Source organism: Propithecus coquereli, unplaced genomic scaffold (assembly GCF_000956105.1).
Source record: "Propithecus coquereli isolate 6110/MARCELLA unplaced genomic scaffold, Pcoq_1.0 Scaffold137, whole genome shotgun sequence".
NCBI lineage: Eukaryota > Metazoa > Chordata > Mammalia > Primates > Indriidae > Propithecus > Propithecus coquereli.
This window is the reverse complement of record NW_012137969.1, coordinates 6,361,689-6,372,796: the sequence shown is the minus strand read 5'-3', so window position 1 is coordinate 6,372,796 and position 11,108 is coordinate 6,361,689. Positions and strand designations below refer to the sequence as shown.

Genomic DNA, 11,108 nt, shown 5'->3' with positions numbered 1-11,108 from the left:
GTGACCGGCCCCCCTTCCGGCCACAGGCCGCGCCCCCGGAAGCGGGACGCAGATTCGGATCGAGAGCGGGACCTGCAGCCTGGCGCACGGAAACGGGGTACGCTGAGCGGGGAAACTGGGGGCGGGCGGCCAGGAGCTGGAAGCGCGCCGAGCTGGGGAGCAGGGAGAGGGGAAATGGGGACTGGGGCAGCCGAGTTTGGGGGGCCGGGGAGGGGCCGCCGTGGGCCTGGTGAGCGCGGGTGGGAGAGCGGGAGTGGGGACCAGGTGTGGGCTGCAGTACCAGGCATTTGCTGCGCGTTCACTGTGTGCAGGACCGAGCCCTTGCTCCTCGTATGCTCTCTCACTCAACCTGGTAAAGGGCCTCAGTTTACAGACCGGATTGAGGCCACGTGGCTAACAAACGCCCCAGGCCCTAAATTTAGGCAGCTCTCTGAGGACCAGAGCGCCCCATGTAGCCGCTGCTCCTGGAGCTGTGGGCACAACTAGACTCTGGCGTCCAGGAGACCCAGGTTTTATTACTGGCTCTGCTGTTAGGCGTTGGGTCAGATAGCCTCACTGAGCTTCAGTTTACCCCTCTGGAAATAGAGAAAACAAGTCTTAACTCATACAGTTGTTGGATCTATTAATTAGGATACTTTTTTAAAAGAAATATATAGTCAGTGCTTAATAAATGATAGCTGGTATCATCATCACCAAGCTTTACCCAGGAGGCCAGGGCTTCTGGAACGAACAGATCAGTGTCAGGACAAAGTACACAAACCTCATGGGAAGCTCAGCCACACACCTGCTTACCCTGTCTGACCTGCTGCCAGTACCAGGACCCAGCCTTGGGTCCCTTTTCTCAGACACTGTAACTTCCAAGGATTCCCTGGCCCTGAACCCTACATCTTCGCCAGGTGTGGTCCGCAGGTGGAGATAGGGACAGAGCAACAGAAAACTTGGTCCTGGTCCTCCAGCAGGGACCCTGGCCAAGGCATCCCATTCAGAGCCTTTCTTAGGACCTGTACATCTGTTGGAGCAGGAAGGGCCCCTGTGGCTCCAGTGTACACCCTGAGTGCCAGGTCCCACAGCAGCAGTAAGAGCAGAGTAAGTGAAGCATGAGCTCCTACACGGGAGGGAGGACCAGCCCAGCCTCGATGGGTGGAGGCTGCCCAGAGCAGCCCCTGCCCAGAGCCATGCACTTCCTGGGAGTCTGGAAGCCTGCTGCTGCAGAGACAGAGGCCAAATCCCAATGGGCCAAAAGAAGCACCTGTTAATGAAAAGGCCAACACCAAAACCTGACCTGTCAACCATTGGATAAATGCATGATTATTTTGGTGCCAGCTGGAGACAGGGGCTGGTCTGCCCTACTGCTTGTGCATATGGGCTTGGAGTTCCTGGGGGTAGGTGTGGGAGCAAGAAGAGCCCTCCATGGAAAGGCTGTGTCGCCCTCTGTAGCTGGGTGTGGAGAGGGAGAGGGAGCTGTCCTCCCAACTGTGGGTCCACCCTGGCAAGCGAAGGGCCTAGCACTGATGCCAGTGGGTTCTGAGGGCCAGGCTTGTCCCTCCAGAAAATCATTTGTTCAGTGGCAGATTTCCACCTGCCACAAGCAGCCACTTGTGGCAAAGCTGGGAAGTTACTACCAGCCCCCTTGCTGGAGTGCAATCCCTGGCCACTGGCCACGCAGGACACATTTCATCCACACCCCATCCACACCCAAGATGAGGCTGACCCTGCCCTCTTGCCTTTCTCTCAGAACCTAGGGGACCATGGGCGCTTCCAGGCTGTATACCTTGGTGCTGGTGCTGCAGCCCCAGCGAGTTCTCTTGGGCATGAAGAAACGAGGCTTCGGGGCTGGCCGGTGGAATGGCTTCGGGGGCAAAGTACTCGAAGGAGAAACCATTGAGGATGGGGCCAAGAGGTGAGGAAGGGGCAGGTGGGACCACAGACTCAGTTTCCTGCAGGGCGTAAGGACTCAGGCTGTGAGCTGTGTAACTGGAGTGTGTACTTAACCCACAAGCCTGTTTCTTCATCTCAAAATGCAAATAAGCACAGTACCTCTTAGGATTGTTGTGAAGATTAAATGAGAAAATTGCACATAAAGGACTTAGAACAGCACCTGACCTGGGGTGAGTGCTGAGTGTGTGTTAGCTGTTGCTGTATGGTGGTGGTGATGGGTTTTAGGATGGATCTGGGAAGCTGCCGTGCATTATGGCTTGAGTTGAACGATTCTGCTCCCTCACTGCACACAGCTCAAGGGCTCATCAATCACTTGGGTTCTGCGTTTGTTCAGAGGAGCTAATGATCGTTTTCTTCTAAAGCCTTTTGCACACAGTTTCACCTAATCCTCAACACAACCGGCTTCACATGGGAAGGAACTGAGGCCAGAGAGGTCAAGAACTTGCCCAAGGCCTCACAGTCCTCCAGACATCAGCCTCTCTGCCCTCCTGCTCCTCCAGTTTGTGCAGATAAATGAGATCTCTGTGTAAACACAACAAAGCACTGCACAAACGTTAGCTCCTGTTAATGTTATCCTTGCTCTGAAAAAGGTTGGCAACCTTAAGGCTACTTTCCCTGGAGAGACCAAAACCCCAAATACATGGTAAAGAGGGGCCTGGAGAAGAGGAAGCTGGGATGTTGCAGCCCAGTGGCTTTCAAGTTTTTTTCATTACAACCCTCAGTAAGAAAGATATCTTATCCGCTCATAGAGCATACACACTCGGTTATACACGTACGGCTGAAATAAGTGGCATATAATGATGCCCATACTACATGAAACTCTAATACCTCCTACTTTTTTTAATTGCTGGTTGTAGTCCACTAAGTTGATTTCACAGAGCACAACTGGGTCATAGCCCTCTATTTGAAGAGCTCTGCACATGATGTCCCTCGAATGTGCCCCATTTCAAGGCCTGGGACCCAGGGCTGCTGCCAAGTGGACACATTCAGTCATTGTGGCAGTGCCAGTGCAACTAGCGCTGTGCTGGGAGGCTGCAACTGGGCAGAGACAGCCAGCTCGTGCCTATGCCAGGGTATGTGCAGAAGCAGCAGCATGGGAGCAGGCCGGCCCCAGAGGCCTGCTTGGCCAACCATTTGACTGTCTTTGATCCTCTGAGACTGCCCATCAGGTTAATGCAGCACTGCCCCACGTTGAGCTCAGCGACACAGAGGAACAGATCACAGCCCCTGCAGGGGCACATCTCATCTGGCTGCTGGGTTCAGAAGATTGTGCAGAAAGGGGGTCTGGTCCATGCCCAGAGGTCAGGGCGTCCAGGACAAAGAGGGAGGGTGAATAATAACTGGGCACAAGGAAAACTCCCTAAGGACCCAACAAGAGGCAGAGACAAGGAGGGAACGGGCATTCACAGACGCAGGAAGGGCTGAAGGGGCTCGGGCCATGCAGGGAGTGTGGGGAAGGGCCGGGGGCTGAGGAAACTGGATGGGAGGTGCTCCAGGTGGCTGAATTTCAGCTCTTACCTTGCTGGTGACAAGCAAACTTGCAGCCTTGATTTATTTTCGTACAGATTTTCTCAGAGTCTAGGAAACTTTTCCTCCTGCACTCTATATGTTACTCATTTCTTAAATGAGACATAAACACAGGGCATCACTCCAGACCCTCAGTACTGAATATAGATGGTGGTTTCCCCTCAGGCCTGGATTTGAGATGGGGGAGGAGGCTGAGTACAGTGTAGGAAGCAGTAATTCTAGCCACAGGTGTAACCTGCACCCAGGCAGACCACCCCTCAGCTGGATGGGGACAGCAGCCCATTCCCTCACTTTGCCTCTGCAGGTCAGCTCCACACAGCACAGACTCACACCAGCACATTAAAACCCTTTAACAGCTCCCAGCACCCTCAAAATATACCCCCCAATCCTGTCTCCCCTCAGACACCCCAAGCTGTTACCCACCCTGCTCTTGGCTCTTCCCTGGCTGCGGCTCCTCAGCCTTCACATCTAAAAGGTGCCTTCCCCCAGCCAGCCCCACTGTTCTCGATAAATCTCATCCCGTTATTTCCTTCACAGCACTCTCACCCTTCCTGGTCACATTTAATTATTCCCTTCCCCACTCGGTGACATAAGTTTTTATCGAAGGGTAATGGGCAGAGAGCAGATTGCACAAATCTCCGTCAGTGGATTTTTTAGAAGTGGGTCCACCTATTTAGCCAACATGTAGATCAAGAAATAGAAACGGACCGTGGGCCCTGCCCTCCTCCCTGACTTCTAGCACAGTTGATTTTGGCCTGTTCTAAAACATCACATAGATGGGATCACACACAACGTGCCCTTTTGTCTGGCTTCTTTCCAACATTACATTTGCACGTAGCCAAAGTTCATTCCTTCACGTTGTCTTACGGTATTCCAGCATTTGAACGTGCGGTTTCTCCAATCTGTGGAAGGGCATCTGGGGGGTTTCCACTTTGGAGCTATTGCATGGGGCACTGCTATGAACAGTCCTGTGTGTCGTTTGGTGCCCGTGTGTACCCTTCCCTGGTGGGCAGTTACCTAGGAGGAAGACTGTACCTGTTCAGCTTTAGTGAATATTGCCAGTTTTCCAGAATCTAATTTAAACTCCCACCAGGATGAATGAGTTCTGGTTCCTCCAAATCCTCAACAACAGTTGGTATTTTCTGTCTTTTCCATTGTAGCCATTCTGGGGAGTGTGGCGATTGTGGTTTTGTCTGGCCTAATGACTAATGAAATTGAGCACCTTCCCAATGTCTGCAGACCACTTGGATGTCCTTTTTCATGAAGTGTCTGCTGGAGTCTTGTGCCCATTTTTTTACTGGGTTGCCTTTTTACTGATTTGTAGTTCTTTATACACTTGAGATGTGAGTCATCAGATACGTGTATTGCAAATATCTTCTACTCTGTGGCTTGCCTTTTTACTCTTAATATTTTGATAAATAGAAGTTTATCATTTTAATGTAATCCCATATATATTGTTTCTTTATGGTTAGCATTTTGTAGATCCTTTTGAAGAAGAAACCTGCCTATCCCAAGCATGAGAAAATATTCTCCTAAGTTTTCTTCTAAAACTTGTTAAAATGTTAGATCTACAGTCCGTCAGGAATTGAGTTGTTGTGTCTGGTGTGGGTGTGGGGGTCAGATTGGGCTTTTCCATAAAGATATCTAGCTGGCACAGCATCATTTATCAAAAGACCATGTTTGCCCTGTGCTGCACTCTCCCCTGCTGTGGCTCAATGATTTATGAGACATGAAACCACATCTGCCTCCTTTTCCACTGTTCCTCTGGTACCTGCACAGGGAAGGCCCTCAGTGGGCCCTAGATGGGTGGGCCTCCTCCTCACTGCAGATGACAGAATGGTTGTAACGTCGATGGCCTTTTTGTTGTGCGCGCTTATTGACTCAATTAGATCACTTCCCCATGGCTTGGGTGGGGTGGGAGCTGCCCCAGCTCTCTGCTGATACCTTTCTGATACCTGAGCATCCGCAAGGGCCCGCTCTTCCCTGGAGAGACAGCTGCTCCCCACGGCCTGGATATGTGAGCGGTTTCCTAACCTCACAGACTTCTCAAAGAAGGGACAGGCTTTGCCCTAGGACTGAGGTCAAAGTTCAGCACCAGGGCCATGTGCTGTACTGCTGCAGCAGCTCCCAAGGGCCTCTGGCCAGCTCTGAAAAGGTGCTCTCTGGGTGCCCGTCAGGCTGGGCCTCTCTGCCCTGGGGCACCAGCCCAGGGTGTAGGGCGCATAGGAAGTAGGATGCAGTCAAGGGCAGGGGCGCCCTCTGACAAAGCTCTGTGCCCTGCCCCTGTGTGGGGTGAGAGGAATGCTGGGTGGCAGAGCGCTGCAGTCCCCCAAATATTAGGTCATTAAATATAAAATGTCTGATTTCAAATCAAAAGTATAGTTTATTATATCTCAAACAAGAAGTAGTATAATTAATCTAAGTATACGCCTAAAGTACTAACAGAGTTGCCATCTTAACGGTAGCTTGTTTATGCAAAGAAGCCTGGAGAGCAAGTGGCGATGAAATCACCAAAGGCATTTTCTACAGCTGGTTGAGATTTAATATTTTTCCTTGCAAGAAATGGTCCAAAGCCTGGAAGAAGTGATAGTCAGTTGGCACAAGGTCTGGTGAATACAGTGGATGACAGAGAGTTTCCAAGTCCACCTGCTGTAGTTTGAGCAGCGTTGTCTTGCAAGAGCTTTGGCCTGTCTCTGTTGACCAGTCTCGGCTGCTTAATTGTGAGCCTCCTCATTATTTCATCCACTTGGTTGCAGTAGACATCTGCTGTCATCAACTGAACAGGTTTCATGAAGCTGTAGTGGATAATACCAGCGGCTAGACCACCAAGCAGACACCATTAGTTTTTTTTGATGAATATTGTATTTTGGACTGTGTTTTAGCACTTCATCTTTATCCAACCATTATGCCCAATCCATTTTTCATCACACGTAACAATACTGTGTAGAAATGGTTCCCTTTCCTGTCGTGACAGCAAAGAAAGGCAAGCTTCGAGATGACTTCTGTTCTGACGCTCATTTAATTCATGCAGAACCCATCCATCCAGCTTCTTTACCTTGCCCGTTTGTTTCAAATAGTCCAATATTGTTGGAACACTAACATCAAACCTTGCTGCTAATTCACACATAGGTTGAGATGGGTTTGCTTCCACTACAGCTTTCAGCTCATCATTATCCACCTTGGTCTCAGGATGCCCACGTGGCTCATTTTCAAGATTAAAATTGCCAGAAAAGAATTTCTCAAACCATTGATGTACTGTGCGTTCATTAGCCACATCGTTCCCAAACGCTTTGTTGATATTTCAAGCTGTCTGCACTGCATTGGTTCCATGATGGAACTCATATTCAAAGATAACACAAAGTTTTGACTTATCCATGGTTTCACAAAAATTGCTCTTAAAAATTTTGAAAGATAATCACAAGCCAAAGTGTGCGTTTGAAAGACCGAGGATGGGCCGGGCGCGGTGGCTCATGCCTGTAATCCTAGCTCTCTGGGAGGCCAAGGCGGACAGATTGTTTGAGCTCAGGAGTTCGAGACCAGCCTGAGGAAGAGCGAGACCCCGTCTCTACTAAAAATAGAAAGAAATTAATTGGACAACTAAAAATATATAGAAAAAATTAGCCGGGCATGGTGGTGCATGCCTGTAGTCCCAGCTACTCGGGAGGCTGAGGCAGGAGGATCACTTCAGCCCAGGAGTTTGAGGTTGCTGTGAGCTAAGATGACGCCACGACACTCACTCTAGCCCAGGCAACACAGTGAGACTCTGTCTCAGAAAAAAAAAAAAAAAAAGAAAGACCGAGGATGTACCTTCACAATAGGGAAAAAAGAAGAAGTGTCAAAGTGAAGTGTCAGAGGTATCAACTGTCAAACTTAGTACTTAAGGAAATCGGACATTTCACACTTAATAACCTAACATTCAGTACAGATGCTCCTCAACTTACAGTGGGCTACATCCTGCTAAACCCATCAAAAGTTAAAAATATCATGAGTCAGAAAGGCATTTATAGTAACACAGTTAGCCTACTGAACATCCTAGCTTAGCCTAGCCAACCTTAAACGTGCTCAGAAAGAACACTTACCTTAGCCTACAGTTGGGCAAAATGATCTAGCACAAAGCCTATTTATAATAAAGTGCTGAGTATCTTATGTAATCTGTCAAACGCTGTGCTGAAAGGGAAAAACAATAGTTGCCTGGGTACTAGAAGTAGTTTCTACTGAACCCATCGTGATTTCACACCATCATCAAGTCAAAAGATCCTACGTCAGGGACCGTCTGCACACATGAGGAACGGGAAACGCTGAAATCAGGCTGACACTTAGGGGTTCCAGGGCCCAAACAGCCTTGGCAGCCCCAACCCCAGGTGCTCAGGAGAGGGCCCTGGAGTCTGGCACAGGCTTTGTCCACCACGCTGCCCTGTTCTATCTGGGGGGACCCAGAGCAGGCCCTCCCCACTCACCTGCAGGATAGGTGTGAGTGGGGACTTACTCCCACTCCCCCCAGGCAGACACTTGGACCAGGATTTGTGGGGCCCATGGTGTCAGGTGTATGGCGCAAGCTGCTCTTCCTAGCCAGCATCCCTGACCTGCAAAGAGCAGCAAGGACCAGGAGCAGGACTGCCACGGGGCTTCCCACGCCCACCACCTCTCCACACCACGGAGGTGCTGGCTGCTGTGTTTTTAATTTATTACTCATCCGCCTGCTGTCTGGGAAACTGAGCACCACAGAGATACTCCAGAGACACTTCAGCAAGACTATGGCAGTGTCGTCTTCGTCTGCCTAATTATCCCAGCCTGTGAAACAGAGCTTTAGCTCTGCCACCGAGGAGACTATTGATATTTCATACGCATCCGTGTACTCAGAAAATTAACTAAAATTAGTCAAAACATTCTATCAGTAGGTGAAGTTTTTAAGATAAGCACCAGCCTGCTGCCAAAGAGGCCGGTGAGCCCCTCTGAGAGCTTCTGCTACATTCAGTTGGGGGGGCCGTTTGCACCCCCCAGGTGACAACACACATGCATCTTGTTAGGTCAAGTCCAGTGTTAACCATCTCCATGAGCAAATGCCAATTCTAGGTCTGTGTTTCCTCTCCAGCCTGGAGAGCCCAAGTCTGTTTAACCCAACGTGTGTTTCTTAAATGAACAAAGCAGTTACGCTAATTACAGGCAAGTGTCCCTAAGGTAACTTGGGAGATCAAAGCTAAAAAAATTTTTTTATATACAACAATAAACAGCCAGACATAATGTTTTTACAGAAACTAGTAAATACAGGGCAGTGGGGAAGTGAGAAACGTCTCTGAGGGAGGAACAGGCTGCGCTTCAGGGCTGCAGTGGCCATGGGTCCCCAGGGTCCCGAGCAGGGTCTTCCGGGAAGTGTCTGCTGAGAGGCTGAACAAGAAACCAAGCACGAGAAGCAGTTTGCTCAGGATGGGAAGCTGCTTGTAACAGGCTTCCATGATAGCCACAAGCTGGGATATTTTATTTTTCCACAATACACAACTATTGAGAAACGGGTTGCATTCCTTGAGGTGTGGAATGTCATGCACCCCTCTCTTGAGAAGAGCACAAGGTATAAACTATGCTTACATTTTGTAAAGGGATGTACCTTGCCCCAGCCAAGGAAAAACACTGAAATGGCACCAAGGGTTCTCAGTGATGAGTTCATGTGTGTTTTATTTCCTGGATTGTCTACAACAAATAGGTAATTTTTTAAGTAAATTAGCAACAGCTTTAGACTATTTAAGGGGGGCAATTCTGGCTGTGTATGGTGAGTCAGAAGACTTGTTCCTGGCCGGGCGCAGAGGCTCACGCCTGTAATCCTAGCTCTCTGGGAGGCCGAGGCGGGCGGATTGTTTGAGCTCAGGAGTTCGAGACCAGCCTGAGCAAGAGCGAGACCCCGCCTCTACTAAAATTAGAAAGAAATTAATCGGACAACTAAAAATACATAGAAAAAAAAAAAATTAGCCGGGCATGGTGGCGCATGCCTGTAGTCCCAGCTACTTAGGAGGCTGGGGCAGTAGGATCACTTGAGCCCAGGAGTTTGAGGTTGCTGTGAGCTAGGCTGACGCCACGGCACTCACTCTAGCCAGGGCAACAGAGTGAGACTCTGTCTCAAAAAAAAAAAAAAAAAAAAAAAAGACTTGTTCCAAGCCATAGCAGCACTTGGGTGCTCCCTGGTGAGATTAGTCCCTTACGGCCCCCTCCACGCACAGCTGGCTGTGCCAAGGAAAGCATCCCGACAAGGGGTCCACAGCCAGAGAGGCCAAAGTGTTTGTCCTGTATGTTTCACCTGTGCAGGGTACTGGCTCCCTGGCAGAACCAAAGTTAAAACGAGAGCTCCTCCTGCAGGAAAGAGGCCACAGAGGGCCGTGATTCGACCCTGTGTTCTCAGAGCAAGGGCATGATGAGGCTGGAGAGACATTTCGGGGGAGGGGGGCGCGAGGGCAGCGTCCGGGCTCCTGGAGCCTCAATCAGGTGGCTGCTGTGAGGCTCTGCTGTAGGAAGAGCAGGAGAAACAGAGTCTGAGGAAGGGGCATCAGTCCCAGCCCTTCCACCCACTTGTCTTGAGGCCACGGTTGTCACCTGGTACCTAGAGGGTGTTCAGCTGGGCCTGGCACCCCAAACTTGTGGCCCCTCCCCAAAGCCCCTGTAACAAAATCAGTTTCTTAAAGGTTCAAGTTAATTCCACAGCTCAGTCAGTTGGGACCTACTAAGGCACTCTAAGTGACATTTCCCTGGGCTCCCAGCCCACGAGTCCATTGTGGCGCTCCCTGGGCCACCGCACACATGCTCCATCTTCCTCCCCTCACCATTCTGAGAGTTGCCTGTGGGCACGGGTGCCTTGCTGCCAACCTGCTTCCTCCCTCCGCATCTGCCCACAGGGAGCTGTGGGAGGAGAGTGGCCTGGCGGTGGACAAGCTGCACAAGGTGGGCCGGGTCGTGTTTGAGTTCGAGGGCGAGCCTGAGCTGATGGACATGCACGTCTTCTGCACAGACAGGGTGGAGGGAACCCCCGTGGAGAGCGACGGTGAGTCTGGAGCTGCTCCCTGCTCCCCACCCCTGCAGGCAGGGAGGAAAGCCTGGGTCTCATTGCCCACCTGGGAGAAAGGCCGCCAGCCCACACCAGGTCTAAACGCCAGGTCAGCCCCACAGCCCTGCCTCCCTCCAGCGCACAGCCAGGTCACTGCACATCAGCCCGCAGTCATGAGGGTGAGATGCGGAAGAATGCCGGGTTAGTGTAAATGTGGGCTGAACACCAATGCTCTTCCTTTTCGCCCCTTGGTATAGAAATGCGCCCTCAGTGGTTCCCACTGGACCAGATCCCCTTCAGGGACATGTGGCCTGACGACAGCTACTGGTTTCCACTCCTGCTTCAGAAGAAGAAATTCCATGGGTACTTCAAGTTCCAGGGTCAGGACACCATCCTGGACTACACCCTGCGCGAGGTGGACGCCGTCTAACGGGAGGTCAGGGCCGGCCCCGCCTGTTACACAGCCGCACCTGCCAACGCAGCTGGGCCGATTCCCTCTGGGTTTGGAATGTGACTTGACGGAAAGGAAAATAAAGGTCTTCTGCCTCTAAACCATTCGCCAGGCACCAGCACAGCCAGCCCGGTCCTGTCCGCAGGAAGCTGCCAGGCGTGCTGG

The 11,108-nt window shown here is 51.0% G+C and overlaps 1 protein-coding gene across 1 annotated transcript; it reads left to right on the top strand.

The window, feature by feature from the left end:
* Positions 1-48: 48 nt before the first annotated feature.
* On the top strand, positions 49-11,032 carry NUDT1 (nudix (nucleoside diphosphate linked moiety X)-type motif 1). The gene is made up of 4 exons (XM_012639095.1): positions 49-97; positions 1,736-1,900; positions 10,344-10,489; positions 10,750-11,032. The coding sequence occupies exons 2-4, from the start codon at positions 1,749-1,751 to the stop codon at positions 10,920-10,922; spliced, it is 471 nt and encodes a 156-aa protein (XP_012494549.1). The 5' UTR covers positions 49-97; positions 1,736-1,748; the 3' UTR covers positions 10,923-11,032.
* Positions 11,033-11,108: the final 76 nt, after the last annotated feature.